This window comes from Urocitellus parryii, chromosome 10 (genome assembly GCF_045843805.1).
Source record: "Urocitellus parryii isolate mUroPar1 chromosome 10, mUroPar1.hap1, whole genome shotgun sequence".
Classification (NCBI taxonomy): Eukaryota; Metazoa; Chordata; class Mammalia; order Rodentia; family Sciuridae; genus Urocitellus; species Urocitellus parryii.
Window position 1 is genome coordinate 46,934,566 of NC_135540.1, and position 22,201 is coordinate 46,956,766.

At 33.2% G+C, this 22,201-nt stretch overlaps 1 protein-coding gene across 5 annotated transcripts in view; it reads right to left on the reverse strand.

Annotated features, from left to right (window-relative positions):
• The window catches only part of Dnajb14 (DnaJ heat shock protein family (Hsp40) member B14), a 45,737-nt gene that overhangs the window by 16,190 nt on the left and 7,346 nt on the right, over nucleotides 1-22,201 (reverse strand). Inside the window, exons 1-3 of one of the 5 annotated variants that reach the window (XM_077803422.1) lie at nucleotides 16,925-17,005; nucleotides 14,670-14,841; nucleotides 7,058-7,203 (exon numbers count right to left, since the gene is read on the reverse strand). In XM_077803422.1, the coding sequence (XP_077659548.1) occupies nucleotides 7,058-7,203; nucleotides 14,670-14,824 (301 nt within the window). In that variant the 5' untranslated portion in view covers nucleotides 14,825-14,841; nucleotides 16,925-17,005. Of the gene's footprint in view, nucleotides 1-7,057; nucleotides 7,204-7,972; nucleotides 8,046-11,298; nucleotides 11,379-12,553; nucleotides 12,593-14,669; nucleotides 14,842-16,924; nucleotides 17,006-22,201 lie in introns of those variants that run through there. The other 4 variants (XM_026398128.2, XM_077803423.1, XM_026398131.2 and 1 more) reach the window with 4 other exon arrangements.

A 22,201-nucleotide genomic window follows, 5' to 3' on the forward strand; every position in this document is an offset into this window, starting at 1 on the left:
ATATATAATAGCAAAATGCATTACAATTCTTATTACAAATTTAGAGCTCAATTTTTCATCTCTGGTTGTATACATAGTATACTCACACCAATTCGTGTCTTCATACATGTACTTGGGATAATAATGATCATCACATTCCACCATCATTAATTACCCCATGCTTCCTCCCTTCCCCTCCCACCCCTCTGCTATTATTACTATTATCATTATTATTTTGGTGGTACTGGGGATTGAACCCAAGGTCTTACACATTTTAGGTAAGCACTCTACCACTTAGCTACATTCCTACCTGCTAAATTACATTAATGTTCGTATAGTGAACAAAATTTGCAACCTTAGAACAAACCCCACTTGATGTTGTAGTGTATAGTTCTTTTTTAATATTGCAGTATTTTAATAAGCATATTTGGGCTTATTGTATAAATGAGATTAGTCTGTAAATTTCTTCTTTTGTAGTGTCTTTGACAGGTTTTGATAGCAAAGTAAAATATTTTGTCAAATGAATTGAGAAATATTTTCTCCTATATTCTGAGAGAAAATATGTAGAATTACTTTTAATTATTCTCTAAAAATTAGGTAGAATTTTCTAATAAAAGCATCTGAGCCTAAAGATTTCTTTTTTAGAAGACTTATAAATTTAATTTACTGAAAAGTTCTATAGGATTATTCACATTTTCTATTTCAGTTGTTATTATTTTTTATTCTTTATAGAATTGATCCACCATATCTAACATGCAAGTTTGTATATGTAGAAGTATATTACTCTTATTATCCTTTAGATGTCTGCTGAGTTTGTGGCGATATTCATGTTTCTTACAGCATTTCTGATGGTGGTCACTTCTAGCCTCTTTTTTTCTGTCAGTATGTCAATTTTATTGATCTTTTCAAGAAATTACCTTTTACACTACTGGTTTTCACTATAGTTATTTTGTTTCCAATTTTATTGATTCCCATTCTTACTTCCTTTCTTTTTCTTGCTTTGGGTTTATTTTGCTTTTATTTTTTTTAATTCTGTGAGGTAGAAAAAAAGAATATTGATTTGAGACTGTTCATCTTTTCTAATATATACATTTAGCATTTTCTAACATATAAATTTTGCATATAAATTTCCTCTTAGCATTGCTTTAGCTGATCCTCTCAAATTCTGGTATTTGTATTTTTATTTAGTTCAATTTATTTAGTTCAATTTCCCTTTGAGACTTCCTCTTTGATCTACAAGTTATTTAGAAGTACACTGTTCAGTTTTCAAATGACTAGACATCTTCTTATTTTGTTAACTGACTTTTCTTTGATTCCACTGTGGACATACAATGTGTTTGTGATTTCAATATTTTATCAGTTAAGATTTATTTTCTTCTTCTTTTTTCTTTTGTTAAATAAATGTATGGGACTGAACCAGGGGCACCTTACCCCTGAGCTACATCCCCAGCCTTTTTTGTTTTTCACTTTGAGATAAGGTCTTGCTAAGTTGCTCGTGGTGTCAACTAAGGTACTAAACCTGACCTCAAATTTGTGATCCTTTTTCCTCAGCCTTCCAAGTTGCTAGCATTGCAGGTATTCACTACTGTACCTGGCTGTGAAGGTTTAATATGACCCAGGAAATGGTGTATGTTGGTCTATATTCCATGGGTACCTGAAAAGATTATGTAGTCTGATACTGTTGGATAGTGTTCTGTAAATACCGATTAGATGCTGTTGGGCGATGGTCATGTTTAGTTATTCTATAGCCTTACTGATCACTGTCTAATTGTTCTATCAACTATTGATAGAAAGGGGTTGAAGTCTCCAACTGTAACTGTGAATTTGTCTATTTGTCCTTCTAGTTCTATGAGTTTTGGCTTTACATATTTTGCAGCTTCGTTTCTTAGTGCATACACATTCATATTGTAATGTCTTTTTGGTATGTTCATGCTTTTATCATCATATAATGTACACCTCTGGTAATTTTTTTACTCTATAAAAACTCCTTAATATCCACAGTGCATATACTATAATCCCAGCTAATTGGAGGCTGTGGCAAGAGGACTGCAAGTTGGAGGCCAGCCTGCGCAACTTAGGGAGACCCTGTCTCAAAATAAAAATAAAAGGGATAAGGATGCAGCTCAGTGGCAAAACACTCTTATACTGAGGGGGAAAAAAAAAAAGAATATACTAACTTCTACTTTAATATTTACATATCTTTTTCAATTTCTTTACTATTATGAACAAAGAGATTTTGTAACAGACAATATTTAGTGACCTTGTGTTTTCTTAATTCACCCTGCTATTTTTTTTTTTTTTTTGGTTGTGTTAGGGATTGAACCCATGTACATGAAGGCAAGCACTTTACCAACTGAGCTATATCCCAGCCCACTAATTTATCTTTTAATAGGTACATTTAGATTATTTACATTTAAGGAAATTACTGGTAATTAGGCTTTATGTCTGTCACTTTTTGGTTTTTCTTCTCTGTTTTCTTTTTCCTTAGTTCCTGTGAGTTACCATTTTTTAGAATTCCATTTTGATTTGTCTCTAGTGTTTTCTGAGTGTTTTTCTTCTAAACAGCTCTTTAATGGTTGCTCTGGGCATTATACACATAACATAATGATTTTATTACTTAGAAGTATAGAACCCTTATTTCTCTTCACTTCATCTTTTCCCCTTTGTAACACAATTGTCTTATATATCTTGTTTACATTTATTTTACACACTTTTATCTGTCTATGAGGCTGTGTCTTTTTTTTCCCCAGTGTATTCTTTGTTGTTCAGATTGGATAATTTCCATTTTTCCATTTTCTAGCTCATCAGTTCTTTCCTCTATCCATCCTATTGTGGTTATTTCAATTATTGATAGTTTTTATTTAATTGTAATATTCCATTTTCTTCTTTGTTGAGATTATTTATTTTTTGCTTGTTTCTGGCTTATTTGTAATTATTCAGTGAAATGTTACTTTGAAATCCTTACTGGGGGGGCTGGGGTTGTGGCTCAGAGGTAGAGTACTCGCCTACCATGCATGAGGCACCGTGTTCGATCCTCAGCACCACATAAAAATAAAAGATATTGTGTCCACCTATAACTAAAAAATAAATGTTTAAAAAAAATCCTTACTTAGCAGTTATAACTTTTCTGTCATCTTCATGTAGGTATCTCTTGATTAACTTTTTCTTGAGATCCTGGTTCTTGGAATGACAAGTGGCTTTCAGTTGAAATATTTATATTGGCTATTATGAGATTCCGGGTCTTAATTTAAACTTTGTGTTTTAACTGTATTCCTCTGACAGCACTCTGGGAGAGTATGGGGGAACATGATCTCATTACTTTCAGGTAGAAATAGTAGTTCAGGCTTCCCTCTTGGACTCTGATGACAATCCAAGCAGGGCATGGGGGAACCCCTCATTACTGCTGAGTGGAGATGGAATTTCCAGTTTCCCATGAAGACTCTACTTATGTCTACCTGATTAGGAAGAGAAAGGCTGCCTCATTACTGCTCTCTATGTACTTCAGTGATACCATAAGTATATGGCTTTGTTACCTCTAGATGGTGGGGAAAGTCCTAGCAATCCACTAGGCCACATCTAATACCACCCCAATGGGAAGGACAATGATCACCATTGAATCTCTAGGTAAGGGCAGAAGTCCTGAATCCCCTAAGTTATCTCTACTAACACTGTGAGGAAAGAATGGGAAGAGTGAAAAAGGTGGGAAATTTTCTTACTGCCTAGCACAGGTGAAATTCCAAGTTCTCAACTCATTTGTCTGTCACCACCCCTGCAGGGGGAGTGGGTGTTAGAGCATCTCATTACAGCATGGAGATGGTGGGTGGTCTGGGATCTCTACTTAGCTTTGGTCATTATGGATTAGATTAGGGTCAGATTTGTCTGCTATGGAGTTACTATTATTTTTCTTTCTTGGCTGTACCTTTCCTGGTAATTTGGCGGAACAACAACAACTTTTACGGGGCTTTTTTTGGTCTATGCTCATTGGTGTTTGGGGGTTACCTGATCCTCCAACACCCAACCTGGAATACAAGGGACAAAAAAGAAATAAGCACCCAAGCAGTTCACTGCCATGTTATTTTTTCTAGATATTATTAAGCTCAAGACCTAATACAAGCAACAGCACCTGATTCATAAATATTTTTCAAGAAAGCACTTAAGCAATTAATGCCCTGTTACTGAGTTCACATAGATGCTAATAGGCAGAGGTACTATTCAAATAATCTCTGAAATACTTGAGAGTCAGAGATAATATAAACTGGTTGTCTTTTTGTTTGTGTTGACAGTGCTGAAGATCGAACTCAGGGTTTTGCACATGCTAAGCAAGCATTCTATTACCGAGCTATGTCCCAAGCCTGAGCATGTTTTAATGGCATCTATGTCAGCGAGAAAGGTAATATAAAAAAAACTGAATACATTTAGATATATTGTGAAAATCACTCTATATGTAAATAAAATCGTTGCTGCTTTTGAAAACTTACAATCCTAACTGGAATGATCAAACAGCCACATATAGTACACTTACCTTGAGAAATCTTTTATTTTCAAAGCTTCACAAAAACATACAAATGAAACATCTATCTATTTTAATTCCCTAAATCAATTACTTCTTCCTGTTCTTGGAGAAGACGCAAATCAAGTGGTTTACGTTTTTTATAAAATAATCTTTCCAAAAGCTATCAATCTACACTTTAACTTTCATATAAAAGAAATGCATATTGCCTCTACTTAGAGATAGAACAGTTTGGGCTGGGGATGTGGCTCAAGCGGTAGCGCGCTCGCCTGGCATGCATGCGGCCCGGGTTCGATCCTCAGCACCACGTACAAACAAAGATGTTGTGACCGCCGAAAACTAAAAAATAAATATTAAAAAAAAAAGAGATAGAACAGTTCGATATTCCAACACCAAGTTAACATCAAATGAAGTAAGATGATTCAGAAAATAATGACAAAAATCCTTTGTGCTAAATTAACGAAACCTGTCATTTCTGTATGATGATACTAGCTGAATGATGTTCAAACTATATCTGCTAACCCAAGCATGGATTACAACTTGGGTTTTCTATCTAGTTTCTACTTATCAGCCAATTCCCAATTCTGATCCTCTTTGGGACTAATAAATTGGCATGCTGGCTTACAGATAATCTCTTGTGTACTGAATAATGTAAACCTCTCCCCTAGAGATAAAGCACCTTTCAGCATGTTGATAAGTTTCTCATTTTGCAAAAAAGAGCATTAAAACTCTGAAAGACACCACTCCTAAGCACAACCACCTTTGCAAAATCCCGTTGAACTGGATGTAGTAGTACATGACTGTAATCCCTACTACTGAGAAGGCTAAAGCAGGAGGATTGCCAAGTTCAAGGCCAACCTCAACAACTTAGTGTCTAGTGTGCTTTAGGCCCTGGGTTTCATTCCCAATACTGTAAAACACAAATTAAAAACAAACAAACAAAAACAGCCCACTGAAAATCTAGGTGGCTTCGTGGAATGACATTTATGCAGCTCATCTCTTTAAAATGTAACTCCAGTTGTAGAAATATAGGTGCATACACTTAGTATTAGTCAAAGACCATAATGCTAATATGACTTCAATTTAGAAGTGGGAGAAATAAAATATTTAATGTTCTTAACATTAATGAAGAATTAATACTGATATCACCTAGCAGATCACAAACATGCAAATAATCCATTGTCAAATATTTTTAAGATTTTAAAATTAAATGCTCTTATAATGTGGAACTTTTAAATTGGGGGTAACATGCTAATAAATTATTTAAAGATGCCAGTGATTTCTCTGGTTAACTTCTATATATGTGATATATATTTTGTTTACTAAAATTTAAAATTCTTTGTAAAAATTATGCACCTTCAATAAAACAAATTAAATATTTATTCTACTTGAAAATTTTACCAAAAATTTCCCAACTTTTTGTACTGTTGAATGAGAAAGTAACCCAAGTGCTATTATCTGTGTTATTGCTATTTAATAACATAAGGTCTATATTTGCAAGACAGAAAATAACAGCCCTATTTTCTGGATCCATTCTTTAGGTAACTGACAGAAGTATGATTGTTAATGTTTCTGAATAAAGGAACTTTTCCTGCACTTTCAACATGCCACTTTTAATTGAAGGAAACAAACCAAGAAGGCTCTCCCTGTCACTGTGGTATTTTACTTTCACCAGCACCACTTTGGCAGTGCTTTTATTGGAACTCATTAGTAATTCCCAAATGTATTTTCTTGGCAACTTCCTCCAAGAAATAAAACTATTTTGTAAACAATTTTAATAGTATTTTTAAAACACTAAAAAAAAGACTACCTCCTTTCTATTATTATAACGCCCCATCATTTTATTGAAAACATAATACACCTATTCTAACACCTCAAATTCACACAAAAAATCACAAATTTAAGCATTTTCACTATAAATTATTAGTGAACTACAAATAAGTTGTAACAAAACACAAAATTATAAAATAGTGCTGACACTATTTACCAAATTGACCCAAAAACAAAAAAGAACCTGAAAGAATACTGAAAATAAAATAAAGAAAAAATGAATTGTAGGAAGGAGAAAAGAAACCAGTTTTTAAAAAGTAGAAGAAAATCACATCAGAACTACATACAAAGACTGCAAAAGTGGCCGGGTTTAATAGAAATATAAGAATACTAGAGAGAGAGCTATTCTAACCAACACCTGAATTCTAGACAGTCTATAGCAAAAACTCAAAACTACATTTTGCTTTTAGTTGACTTTAGAACCAGATGGCAATATGCTAAAAGTGCATGCAAAATTATCACTCTACTTATTCACAGTAAACTAGAAAGCATGCATGGATACCTAAAAAAGTTACTTTGGACTATGTCAAAACTGGCACGTAGCTTTTGTGAAGCCAAATCTGCATTTGTTTGACTCTACATGAAATAAGTTGATACTAAAGTTTTAAAGGGTTTGCAGACCCATGCTTATGCTGATTTCTAAACGCACCAGTCTAAAAGCAGAATTTAATATTCTGAAACACTGTCAAGTAAAATCTAAAAAAGCTTAGTAAAGTTGCTTTAAAAAGTTTACTTTACTTTTAAAAGCATCTGTTGCTCCAGGTGCATGGTTTTTGTCTGGATGAAACTTCAAAGCAAGCTTTCTATAAGCTTTTTTCAAATCTTCATCACCAGCATCTTTTGTAACTCCAAGTACTTCATAGTAATTTTTACATTTGTTAATGCTGTAAACAAGAAAGTGTATTACAATGTAAATTTCAAGGAAGAATGTCAATATAATATCTCTAATTTTCAATTTATTAAAATAGTATAAAGAACTATCTGTGAATTGTTTTCTCAAAATCTAATGATGGCTTATCCCTTTAAGGGTTGGTTTGCTTCATTCTCTTGACTGGTCATAGACCATTCCTCCAATCTCTTTTCAGTCTAAGGAGAATGATCCATGAGAATGTCCTTAGTGCAATTTATCACAACTAAAGAGAAGTAAAGCAAAGAACATAACTGTAGATGAAGGACAGCACATTCATTGTAACTAAAATGGAAGAGTAAGAACAATTTATAGTACATTTCGATGGATTAAAAAAAATTCCAAAACTGCCCAAAAGTATGTCAAAGCTAAAAATAAATATACATTACATTCCAAGAATTTTGTTATTGCATAATGTAGATCTAATGAAGTATCAGTGCAACAGTTTAGGTATGTAAATCAAAGAAGTATCCTATGGTTTATTCCTGAAGGTACATTAATTCAGCATGATTATGCTAATGAGAATTTATCTGAAACTCTATGAAGAAGACACTGGGTCTTTTGTAGATAAAATACAACAAGGGACTAAAAAATGTTTGTTACACTTCATTTCCACTGTGATGAGCACACTCCTAAAGATGATTTACATAGTGTATACCTGAAAGATGAAATAGACTTAAGCCTATACTTAAAGTACATTAATAGCTGAAAAAGAAAACTCTGAATGGAGTAAGACTGTTAAGTACCTTGGTATGCCAGCATTATCACACATCCGGAGTTGTAGATCAGTGGTAGAGTGTACACAGCATGTGTGAGGCTCTGAGTTCAATCGCCAACATCAAAAGAGACATGGTACAGTTTCAAAATTTTTTGTACTTTGCAACTTTAGTTGTGTTCTATGTATGTATGTCTTGACAGTAGTAGTAATGGGTAAAATAATCTGAGGCATAATTGGTCACAGGTAACAAAAGAACTTAAAAGACTGACTCAGAAAAGACACAAGGCTCATCTTTTTAATTAACTACTAAATTTACTTGCCATCACAGTGCTTGTTAATGGAAGGTTCTCAGATATTTTTTTTTAAGTGAAGGTGCCTTAGCTCTCCTTTAATAATGAAAGCATTCATTCTCTGTTATATGAACTGAGGTGTTGGCAAGGGGCAGGAGGAGGATGAGTGGGAAAAGGCATTATATATAAGAGTATAGAAATGTCTAAAATTTTTATAATCACACCAACAAGAATCTGTTATACCACCTTCTTTATAAAATTAATAAAAATTAAAATTCTATTTTTTTCTACTTTAGATACTTAAAATATAAACACAAGTCAGTTTTACTTCAAAAACACAACACTTCTTCTATTCAGTCAATCATACTTAATTGAATAGCAACTATGCCCCAATGTTCTAGGCACTTGAAATACATTAGTAAACAAAACAGAAATCCTCACCTCTGGAGACTCATTTTCTTAGATATGTTTAGCAACTATTTAACAGGAAATAAAGAGGGGAGGGTGGCACTCACCCTAATATCTATATTCATGGTTACCTAATACCTATGTCCATAAAGCTTGAAAAATTATTTTAAAACCTGACTTGAATTTATTTTAGAGGCAAAAATCTAACCCAAAATTAATGTGATGCATAATTCAGTCTTCATTTATCCAATTTGGGTGAAGAGTTGCATGTTTTGCTGTCAAAGTGTTGCTACTTGTATATGGTATATGGGCTGCTGCTCCAGATCCTGCTGTTATATAATGTCTATAATTATCATTAATTTTCTAAAAGATGAATAATTCTAAGTTCCAAACTATTTGGTCACAAAGATTTCATATAAAGAATTAAAGGAGTTTTATTGTGCTGATTATTTTATACAAATTACTTCATTTATTATTACTATTCCTATTTTTAAAAAATATTTTATTTTTTTTTAGTTGTAGTTGGGATATAATACCTTTATTTTATTTATTTTTATGTGGTGCTGAGGATTGAACCCAAGGCCTCTCACGTGCTAGGCGAGTGCTCTACCGCTGAGCCACAACCCCAGCCCCTACTATTCCTATTTTGCCAATGAGGAAATCAAGGCTTTGAATGGTTGAATAAGTTGTCTAAAGTCACACAGCCAAATAATAGATGAGCATAAGGATTTATTTCTTTAACAAAAATTTACTGACCATTTACTTTTAGCTAGACACTGTTTCAGATGCTACAATGGTGAATAAACCAGTCCAAAAAAAAAAAAAAAGTCTCTAGTCTCATTAACATTAGAAATGGGAGAGGATAAGCAAGAAAATAAATACATAAGTAAAATATAAAGTACATCATATTGTGATAAACATTTGGAGAAAAATTAAGGGGTAAAGAGTAATATAAAACAAAGGGGTAAACTTGCTATGGTATTTTATTGTTGGTACTGGGGATTGAACCCAGGGGTGCTTTACCACTGAGCAACATCCCCCAGACCTTTGTTTCTATTTTGAGATAGGGCCTCACTCAGTTGCTTAGGTCCTGGCTAAATTGCTAAGGCTGGCTTTGAACTTGTGATCCTCCTACTTCAGCCTCTGGAGTAGCTGGGATTACAGGCATGTACTGCCAAACCGGCTAACCTTGCAATTTTAAAGAGGGTAATTGAAGAAGCCTCATTTTGATTCTGTTTGTTTGATTTTAAAATCTTGCTGTCTCAGAACCAGAATAAAAAAGACAAAAGAGCCCCTTCAGACTCCACAGTGACTCTCCTCTCCCTTTCCACTTCCTTCTTATAATCATTACTCAAGCAGACTCTCTTCCCTCCTAGATATTTACAAATTTTCTTTCTTGATGGCCGGAATGCTCCATCTCTGCCTTTGTTTTGGCAATTTATTACTGAATCCAGGGCCTCAGGAATGTCAGGCAAGCACTCAGCTACTGAGCTACATTCCCAGTCCTTTTTATTTTGAGACAGGGTCTCACTTTATTGCCTGAACTAGCCTCAAACTTGCAATTCTCCTGTCTCACCCAGCCCTACTTTTTTCTTGTTTAGTTTCTACAACTTCTTCAGACCTCAGTTTAATTCTTTTTTCCCAAGATACTGATAAACACTGAATAAACCTAAATACTTAGGTTTGGTGCCTCTCTTAAATACTTCCAAAGCCCTCTAAATTTAGTTTTATCCCAACAATTACCACAATGTATTGCCTGTTTACTTTTCTGACTACTCTTCTAGAATAGAGGCTCTTTTAAAGGCAGCGATTATGTCTTGTTCTCTATATGTGTTGGATGATTGGACAGACAGGATGGATGGAGGGATGGAAAGATGCTCAGATGGAATGGATGGGTAAAAAGAACAGAAATGGTGATGAATGCTATAGTGAAATGTAGCTGCCAACAGAGTCAATTTGGAATAGAGAAGAAGCAGTTAAAAGCAGACTGTGCAATAAGAAATAGAGCTAAGAATACAGCAGAACTACCCGAATGCAGAAAAGATAGTGATAAACACTGAAAAATCCTAAAGCCATTACAATTTGACTTGAATATATAACTATATTCCAGATTAACACTCTAAAATTGTTTTGTTGATAGTTCCTGAGCATAAAAGGTTAAGCAATGGAAAAAGCCAACTGGGGAGAGGGTTGATAGATTGTATAGGAAAAAATAGGATATAATTCTCAATGTTCTAGATATACCTCATAAACCTAAGACTTGACAAGAGAGAAAGTCTAGACAGGAAAAACAATTATTTCACTAATTCTTAGCTGTATCCAGCTCCACCATATCTTTCCTGCTGTTAATTTTTCATGACATATTGGAAGAAAAATTCTTGAGAAGCCAGAACAAAGATGTAAAGTCGCTAATGGACGAGATGACAACTATGTATTTCAAAACTATGTATTTCATTCACCTATTTTTTCACATCTGAATAAGAATTACCATTCACATATCTACTTTCTTAGTGTTGTTCATCATGATCTTTCTCACCATCTATATGTATTTGTCACAATTTTTACAGTCTGCTCCTTTCTGAAAGATTAGAACCTTCTTCAACCTTACCAAAGAATAAAAAATAAATTAAAAAGGGGTAACTCACACATGCATGCTCTGTCTTTTGCCACATGATGCCCCGTGCTGCTTTGGGACTACGCCAGCAAGAAGGCCATCAATAGATACAGCCTCTCAACCTTGAACCAGAACCATAAACCAAAATAAACCTCTTTTCTTTATAACATAAAAAAAGTGAAACACAGGGACAACCCATTACCTATTTTGGAAGGGAATATTGCACAAGGCCAAAAAGATCTGCATGGAGATTAATAATGAGAAAAGTATGTCCAGTCCAGCCTTTATGTGAGTGAGAAAGGAGGGTCATCTTTCAATTCTCTTTTTTTATGTGTTATACCTGATTATTTAAATAGGCTCCAAATTTAACTGGTGTTGGAGGAAATACTTATTTCTGAGACAAAGGATTATTTCTTTTACAAGTTTAGCAAAATGACTTATTTTCTTTTCATTTAAAGAAACAGAGCTTAAGCCAAATCTTAAAATTCAAATCCCTATAATTCTACTAAATTAAGAGTTGTACAGAAATGTTCTTAGATAAATATAATAGCTCTATTAATGATTTCATGCTAATCTTATACTTTTAAATAAAGATGGGTCTTTTTCAATTATATATTAATAGCTTGTTCAAATAAGATCCATGATACTTTCCTCAATTATTTTTTAATATTTTGACTCAAAAACAACAAATACAGGTTAATTTCACAGTATACTAGTTAACTAAGTTATAAAATTTTTCTTCAATCTTACTATAAGGTAGCTCTTACTTATGCAATGAATACAGTATTATTGCATGGCTTTTCCCTATTGAGTCAAATTGTCACTGAGCAACTTATTTGCACAATCGTACTCACCAACAAGGTAACATGCTTTTGTGAGAAAAATCCCCTGTGTATAGGTAAAACAAAACACAAAACCATACAGCATGTGTTTGCTTTTCTGTTCCTCACTAAAGCAATGCTTATGAAAACTAACACAATGAATAAGTACTATATGATTCAGAAAAACAACTTTTTTTTTCTTTATAAATTTTTAAAATTTGTTTTAATTGGTTATACAAAACAGTAGAAAGCATTTATGCACTTTGATATATCATACATTAATGGGGTATAATTTCTCATTTTTCTGATGGTACATGTTATAGAATCACATTGATCATGCAGTCATATATGTACATAAGGTAATAATATCTGTTTCATTCTACTATCCTTCCTATCCCCAAATCCCCTCCCCTCCCTTCACTCCCCTAGCAAAGCAACTCTTAAGTAAGATACTGACTTAAATATTTTGAGTAAGCCTGGGATGCTCCTAAAAGAATGTTCCAACCACATCAGTCCTAAAGGGAAAAAATACATATTTGTTAAATAAAAGAATATAATAAAATTACTGAGTTAGAGAGTAAATCTCTAATACAGATATAATACTAAACTAATTTTACTACCTATGAGGAATTCATGGCCTCAAAGTGTCTGCACCTTCAATGATAAATCAGCAGTCTTTCCATTCCCTTTGCTTTCTTCTTTGCATACATCTCATACTTCTACTACACCGTTCAAGCTTTCAACCTCTCTCTTCTAACTCTTAGAAAACAGAATAGAAGCCATCAGACAAAAACTCCCTCAATATTTTAAGTCTGTCTTCCAACTCTGACAACACACAGAGTATATCTACACCCACCATCATCTTTTATTCTTCTAATCTCAGGATGTACCTAGACACACCTAAAACCAAGACCTTTGGATTTAGGAGAAACATACACATATAAAATCAATCAATTCTGAAACAAAGGTATAAAATATCTCTTCTTTATTTATTTCTATCACACCTTGGGCTACTCTCACCCTCTGACATTAGGGTAGAAGAGATGAAGAAATAAAGATTTTTAAAACTAACAACAAATTTAGAAGATTATTTATTCCCCAAAACTTTGAACTACAGTTTTCTCATGAAACTTTCAAACATGTAGATAATTCTATATTCTAGGACGGGAAAATAATAACCCCCAAAAAATTGCATAAAATGCATCAACTTTATTCTGGATCCTTCATGAGAATATGCTCTACCAACACAAAGTAAACGAAAATACAATTTGTTTTAGGATGTGGTTTCCAGGAATGTTTCATCACACTGCTTTCCTAAAGCTTTTTCTGAAAAAAATCCAAAAGCTGGTCAGTCTCTTACTTATTTACTTATCTCACTTATTCAGCCATGTCTGACACAGTACTATAGTTAGAAAAGTGCTTAGCAGCATTATGGATATTCTCAAAGTACATACAAATCAAATACCCTTTATCATGGCTTTACCATGACTAGGGGGTCCTTTTTTCCTTATGACCACATCCAGATAAAATATTATAATCCAGCTTTACATTTAAATATAGATAGAAAAAAAAACAAAATACAAACACATTGATATTTGATTTATAAGGCATGGTGACAAATCACTTTCCTTAATAAATAAAGCTTGCATCTCAAATATACTTTAATTACTAATTACGGTAAGTAAACAAATGAGAAAAAAAGGACTATAAAAGGAGGAAAAAAAGGATAAGAGAGGAAGAAAAATTTAAAAAAGAGAAATAGGAAATGGCAAAAGAAAAGGATTTAATCTAACTAGTTTTAACTACTATTCACTTAAGTTATGCTATAATTCACTCTCCAGAGAACTGATTAATCACTGTTTGGAGTCAATCATCTTTAAACTTTAGTTTCCCTAGGAAAGTAACCTTGACACAATATCAATACAACTTCCTTTAAGTTGTAGCAGGAAACAAAACAGTCTATTATTCTGTGTTCTTTTTACTACCTGAAAACCTTGCCTTATTTATAAAATCAGTAAGACCAGATCTCCAAACCTCAGTTCATAATTTTTCAACTCTACCTAATTCTTCTGCTTTTCATAGAAGTGTATCATGAGGTAAAAATAAAACAGAGATAGAATAATCTAAGTAAGAAAAAAATATTAAAAGAAGAAGACATTATGGTGGTTGCACATATTTGAAGACAGCCTTGAAAAAATATAAATAGAAAAAAATCCTTCGTTAATATATGTAGGAAACTGAAAGCTGTTGATATTGCTCTCAGTTTTCCTCATATGAAATTCTCCCACTGCATTTATATATATGTAAGACCAAACAATTCTTCATCTTCTTTCAGTATCATGACTTCAACAATGTACTGTGTAAAAAATTTGAAACAGTTTTCCTTTAAAAAAAAAAGAAAAAAAAGTCTGAAGCAGCTTTGTAACACAGTTAATTTAAAAGATGGAACCTTCCATAAAGCTGAAAACTTTACAGACTAATTTCATAAGGATATGAAGCAAAAAACACTGTAGTTAATTCCTTTGTTCTGTTGGAACATCAAAAAATTACATTGGTATCAATTATAAATTGAGACATAAATCATATTCCTACCTGAGAACTCCATCTATTTGGTCTTTGGTATAGCCTTTTCCACTCTCACCACCACCAGGTATGCTGTCCTTTGTGCAATTGGGTTTGCTCTGATCACCAGCACCTGATGGTTTTCGGCAATGAGGGCTATTTCCAGCAGTGCTTCCATTTTTCATAATTATCTCCAATAGTGCTGTACAAAGATAAAGTACGTTATGCCGGTTTACATCAAGCTGCATATATAAGATCTTAAGAAGAAAGTTTTAAAGCAGACAAATTACAAACTGTGTACTCCAAAAAGATCTGCCATAGGGTCTTCTTAAATAGCAAGTATTCCCTTACATACTTAACTATTTATTCACCATGTAAAAACTGAATGTTAAGAAATTTTAAGTTAATAACTTGAAATTACTATTCTTCAATTATTTATGACAAACTTTTATTTGTTAAGTAAAACTACAGAATACCAAAAGATAGTCTTTAAGTAGCTAATGAAATTATCCAGAAAGAAACAGAAATTAGACTTGTTTATTTCTCAACAGCAACAACAGGAACCAAAAGACACTGTATTATTTTCAAAATACTCAGGAAAAAAAATAACTGTCAACTTGCGCTCTGCATTAGTCTTCCATAATGTGCACAAGATAAAAACATTTTCACAAAGAATGAGAAACTTTATTGCTAAGAGTTGCACTGGATAATACTGTAATATTTACATTTCAGACAAAAGAAAAATGTTTCCAGTTAGGCTGAGGTACAAAAAGAATGGTGAACAAATATTGCAGTAAATGTGTAGTTATAAATCTAAACAATGAATGTATGAAACAGCAATAATTGTGTTTAGGATTTTGCTTTAAAATGATCTAGGGAGACCTGGGTTCAATCCCCAGCATCACAAAAAAAAAAAAAAAAAAAAAAAAAAGATAGAAAAAAATGATGGGGGGGGGGAGAGAATCAATAAAAATTGGAGTTGAGCAAATGTACGAACTCAGGTTGGCTGTATATATTCAAAGTGGTTAAGTAAATGTGTGAGTCAGGCACAATGGAACACTCCTATAATCCTGACGACTTAGGAAGCTGAGGCAAGAGGATTGCAAATTCAAGGCCAGTCTTAACTACTTAGTCAAACCCTAAGCAATTAAGTGAGAACCCATTTCAAAATAAAAATAAAAAGGGGTAGCATGTGACTCAGTACTAAAGTGCCCCTGGGTTAAAGCTCTAGTACAAAAAAAAAAAAAAAAAAGATGAGTGATATGATAATATTTTCTTTCCTTTTGTATATGCTTGAAATGTTCCATATTAGAATTTATACTACATTAAAAGTTAACAAAACTAAAAGGAAAAAAAGAAAAAATTTACCATCTTAATTTTTTTTTTTTTGGGGGGGGGGGGTGGACAGGGTTTTACTATGTTATCCAGGGAAGCTTTAAATTCCTGGTCTCAATTCATCTTCCCACCTCAGCCTCCCAAATAGCTGGAACTATAGGCACATGCCACCACATTCTGCTTTGTTGAAGATTTTAACACATTTCAATTAATAAATGACATAAAGTAAATTCAACTGATGAATATTCATTTTTTCCTGGCACACAGAATGAAAATAGATCATATTATATCCAGGCCATAGAGATATCTTTTGAAAATCTCTAAGAACTAGTGCCATATGTACCACAATCTATAAGCAAAATACATTTCAGTAAAAAATCAATTATAAAACTTTAAAAAACACACAAATGTGATGGAAATTAAAAAAAATCCACAAAACTCATCAAAGAAATAATCATCACAGAAATTTGAAAATACTTAAAAGAATAACAATGAAAACACTGTATCTCAAAACTTGTGGGTCAAACAGATATCCACTTGTTAAAGAGTTAATTTGGGCCCCCTACATCACACCATACTAAAAAATTAACTCAAAATAAAGCATACACTTAAAGGTAAATAGCTAAAACTACAAAACTCTGGTAAGACAATATATGAATAAATATTTGTAACTTTGGTTTAGATAAATACTCTTACATGCAACATCAAAATTGCAAAGGAAAAAGTAGGCAATGTGCATTTAATCAAAATTAAACACTTTTGTACTTCAAAAGCTATCATCAATAAAGTGAAGAAAATCCACAGAATAGAAAAAAATATTTGAGAATCACATCTGATAAAAGAAATGTGTCAGGAACATAAAAAGAAGTCTTACAATTCAATAAGAAGGCAAAAAAAAAAAAAATACAACTTAAAAGCATGGGGTGAAAGTCCAGCAAGGTGATGCATACCTATTTCCAGCTACTCAGGAAGGCTGAGGCAAGAGGACTGCTTGAGCCCAGGAGTTGAAGACCAGCCTGAGCAACATAGAGAGACTCTGTCTCAAAAGGAAGAAAAAAAAAAAAAAAAGCAACAAACAAAAACTATGGCACAAAGAACCTGAAAAGACATTTCTCTAAGAGATTTAAATGAATGACCCATAAGCATATGAAACAGTTGCTGACTGTCATTAGCCACTACAGAAATGAAAATCAAAATCACAGTGAGATACCAATGCACATTCATTAGAATGGCTTTAGTCAAAAAGATGGACAATAATTAGTGCTGACAAGGATGTGCAGAAATTGGTACCCTAACTACACTGCCTGTGGAAATGTAAAATGGTGCAGCTGCTTTGAAAAATTGGTAGTTTTTCTTAAAAAATTACCATTTGACTCAATCTCATTACTAGTTATATACCCAAGATAAATAAAAACAAATATCTGTACAAAACTGGTTCATGAATATTGACAGCAACATTATTCATAACAAAATAGTGGAAACAAATAAAAACTTTGTGAACTATCTAGACAATAGTATATTATTTGAAAATTTAAAAAAAGGTACTGGGTACATGTACAACATGGATAAATTGTGAAAACATTATGCTAAGTAAAAGAAGTCAATAACACACAAAATTGCTGCATGAAATGTCTATGCTGTATATCTATTTATATGAAATGTTCAGAACAGGTAAACTGAGTTAGAAAGATTAGTTATTGCCAATTGTAGAGTATAGGGATGGTGAGGAGAGTATAATTGAGAAATTAAATGTGATGGCTAATGAGTATGGGGTTTCTACTTCTTTTTGTTGTTGTTGTGTTTTTAAATATTTTTTTTAGTTATAGTTGGACACGATACCTTTATTTTTATGTGGTGCTGAGGATTGAACCCAGTACCTTGCTCGTGATAGGCGAGCCACAACCACAACCCCATCTTCTTGTTCTTGAAACAGAGTCTTACTATTGTTGCCCAGGTTACCTACAAATTCACGATCCTCCTCCCTCAGCCTCCTGAGTAGCAAGCAGTACAGGCATACACAACCATGCCGAGCATGGGGTTTCTTTCTGAGGTGAGAAAACGTTCTAAAACTAATTGTTATGGCGATTGCACAATTCTGTGAATATACTGAAAATCCACTTAATTAAAGTTAACTATATACTATAAATGGGTGAATTATATGGTATGTGAATCATCTCAAATAAAGCTATTTTTGTATGTATTTTAAAAATTCCAACAGTGCTGTTAGCAAATATGTAAATATGTAGATATTTATTATTTATATAAACTTTTCTACCATTCATTTTCCCTGGTTAATAGATTTAAGAAATCAAGGACATAGGAAATTTAGTTCTTATAAAATCTATTGTTATAGATGGTAGAAAAATACTAAATTTAGACAGCAATCTTATAGTTACTAACAACAGAAATACAATACATAGTCAACTATTAAGTGTAGTTTAGTTCGTACTTAATGCAATCATAAGGGAAGTCATCAGTCTAGTAGGTAGTAGTTCACAACATTTAAACATGAAAAATTTGGGGGGAATTCTGGGACAAAGGTTGTGACAGCCAAGTTAAATTTTAAATTTCTCCATATTCCCTCATAAAATCAGAGCAATTAAATAACAAAGTCAAAACTTCATACACAAAACACCCAAATACAAGGTAGGGACTACCACCAAGCTAAAAAGATCTGCGGGAATATTAGAAATGTGTGAGAAACAGAAAATAGCAATGGGGCGTTTGCCAGCCAAAAGAACAGAAAAAAAAACTCAAAATAAGCAACAGGCAAAACTGAGCAAAGTGTGTTAAAAAGAATGAGTTTTATGATAGCTATAATATAAAAATAGCATCATAACAGCACGAGTGCAAGGGTCTACAATAAAGACTACAGGCACAGAACACTCCAGTTACTACAAACTGATAAAACCAATCAATCAAAATTCTCTTCCAGAACAAGGAGAAACTGCTGGGAACAGGACCTAAACTGAAGAGGATAGAGACAAAGGGAAAAAAAGAGAAACTCCAGATTAAAGTGGTGAAGGAGAAAGGAATGAAACATTCTCAAATAGCAAGGTGACATTCTTAAACATTATACAAAAACTGAAGGATCCCTGTGTATTCAGAAAGGCTAAATTAACATCACATAAAAAAGAATAAAAGAAAATTGTGGAGGTCTAATACAAATTATTATAAGGAAAAAAAGAGTAAGTATAAACAAATCTCTAAAGACAGTGATGGAACACTACACAGATTTTCTCATCTACTAATACTTCAAAACAAGATCAAGGGGCTTTAAGAAACAATACATGATATGAAAGGATAAACATGAATAAAAATTACAACCACCTCAGAAATTATCTATCCAGAACTTAGGTGCAAAAACTCAGGAAAAAGTCAAAATAGAAGAAATAAAGTCATAAAAATACCAGAAAAACTTATGAGAAAGAAGATATAAAAGGATGGAAATTTTAAAAATTAAAATATTTTAAATTAGAAAAATTTTGAGAGAAAGTGACAAATACTAAGGGTATCTGAAGAAGATCCAACATATGTACAACAAGTATTCTGAAAAAGAAAAATAATAAAACAAATATAACAATAATATACTAAAACATCTAAACTATACAAGGCTAAATCACACACCTAAGAGTACTAAGAATAACTAGCATAGCAAAAAGACACATTCTAGTAAAATTAACTCGGCATCTAGGCAAAAAAGAGCAAATGATAAAGAAATAAAAACTTAAGACTGGTGTGGTGGCCATGCCTGCAATCCCAACCAGTGGGGAGGCTGAGGCAGGAGGATCAAAAGTTCACCCTCAACAACCTGTCTTGAAATAAAAAATAAAAAAGGATTAGGAATGTAGTTCAGTGGTAGAGTGCCATTGGGTTCAATCCCCAGTACCCACAAAAACAAAGAAGTTGAGGCAGGAGAAGCATTTGAGACCAAGAATTCAAAGCCAGCCTAGGCAACGTATTAAAGATACTAAGTCCAAAAAGAAATAAAATAAATATCCCAGTTACCAAGAAAGTCAGAAGCTAAAGGCACAGAGGCTGGCACAACATAACCTGGGTTCAATTTAGAGCCCTTCTTTTAAAAAAGAAAGATAGATAGATAGTCATTAGATTTTGCTCATCAGTAATACTTGCAAAAAACAATGGAGTAACATATTTAGATACCCAAGGAAAGAAAATGTGGGCCAAGGACTCTGTATCCACCAAACTAACAACATGGAGTAAATCCACAGATGAACTGTTTTCAACATTCTAGAACTTAATGAGCATAGTTCCCATAAACCCTACCTAGGAATCTACTACAAAACAAATTTCAGGAATCTAAAATAATTTATATATATATACACACACACACACACATATATATACACACACACATATATATATACACACACACACACACGTGTGTGTATATACACATACATATATATGGACTGATGTTGAGCATTTACTCTATTAAATACTTATAGACTTAAAAGACTAAATGATGGTTGAAGAGAGAATGTGTAGTATGTATGCTACATAGTAATGATGTTATGTTCTGACACTATAGATATAGTTCAAATATCTTAAGAATGGTGAACTAAAAAAATTATTGGGTGTCTTGCTTTCCTTTCTCTTTTGTCAGCTGGGGTTGACAGAACCTAAGAGGCTTGGACCAAGAAAATTTATTGGGACCAAAGAGGCAGTCATAACTAAAAATATAGCTAAGCTTGATAGGGCCTGCACTAACAGTTAACTAGGCAACTTTTCAAATACAGGGGAAAATGAATAAGTAAGTAGGGAACCACTTTTCTCATTGACAGAGAATAGCAATACAAAGAGGAAAATGCAGAGGCTTGAATAAACTCTATGGTACTACACTGAAATGAAGTTTGTGAACACATGTGTGTGTGTGTGTGTGAGTGTGTACAGACATCAAAATTAATACTGATCAAATTACTATAGATGTATGTCTACATTAAACATAGCACACGTATGTAGAAATGCATATCTACACACACACACACACAAATTCACACATACATGTATTTCCTAGTTCTGTCCACTCAGAGGATCAGGAGCAATGATATCTGTACAGCAATGAGGCCTGTCTAATGACGGAATCTTAGTTTCTAAATACAACTGTCTCTTAAAGGAAACAGCTCCTTGGAGAAATAGCTGATTTCAAGGACAGAGAAGTAAAAAGAAAGTACGCAAATTGTTTTGTGCCAGAAAGTAAAAAATTTCAAAGAATGATGAAGACATGTCAAAAAAGACACAGAGCCAGGCTCAATGGTGCACGCCTGTAATCCCAGTGACTTGTGAGGTTGAGGCAGGAGGATTCTGAGTTCAAAGCCAGCCACAGCAACTTATGGAGGCTCTTAGCAACTCAGCAAGACTCTGTCTCAAATAAAATATGGCTCAGTGGTTGAGCACCCCTGGGTTCAATCCTTGGTACCAAAAACAAAAACAAAAAGACACAGGAGCCAGGGTGAAGAGGTGCATTATTTTGTATCAAAACAAATAATGATAACAGATTAAATGGGAATCTATGAATCCATCCAGATAAATAAGCCTAAATGCCATTTAATATATGTGGAAGGAATGATAGAATTAGCAAACTGCCATTTGGCAACCATCAGAAATTTACTCAGAAAAGAATAATCAATGAATGTTACAAGGATATGGTAAAAGTTTGTTGAGGGAAAGGATGTTTATAGTTTCAAATTATTTCCCCACAAAGTATACATTAATTACCACAGAGAAAAAATAAACTTCATAAACTTTATAGTAGAGAAAACAGGCAACCACCAACTTAGCAAAATCATCAAAGTAATCTCAGTAGTAAGGACCAAATCAAAAATTGTGTGTCTCCTGATGTGTTACACTAAGAATAGAATACAACTTGTATGGTACTCCTAACAAAAGTTCATATGAGGAAATATAAGTCAAACCCAAATAGAGGGAAATTCTATAACTGGCCTATCCTCATCAAAAAAGTAAAAGTCGAGAGAGAAAATAAAGAAATCATGATATCTTGAGGAAAAAACATACCCACCAAATAAATGCAACACATGCTTTTTTGTCATAAGGGACATAACTGAGAAAACAGGCAGAATTTAAATGAGGTACATGCATTAATTTCCTAAATTTGATGGTTATAATGTAGTTAAGAGTGTCCTTGTCTTAGAAAATATACACTGGCCAGGACACAGTGGCACACACCAGTAATACTAGCTATTCTA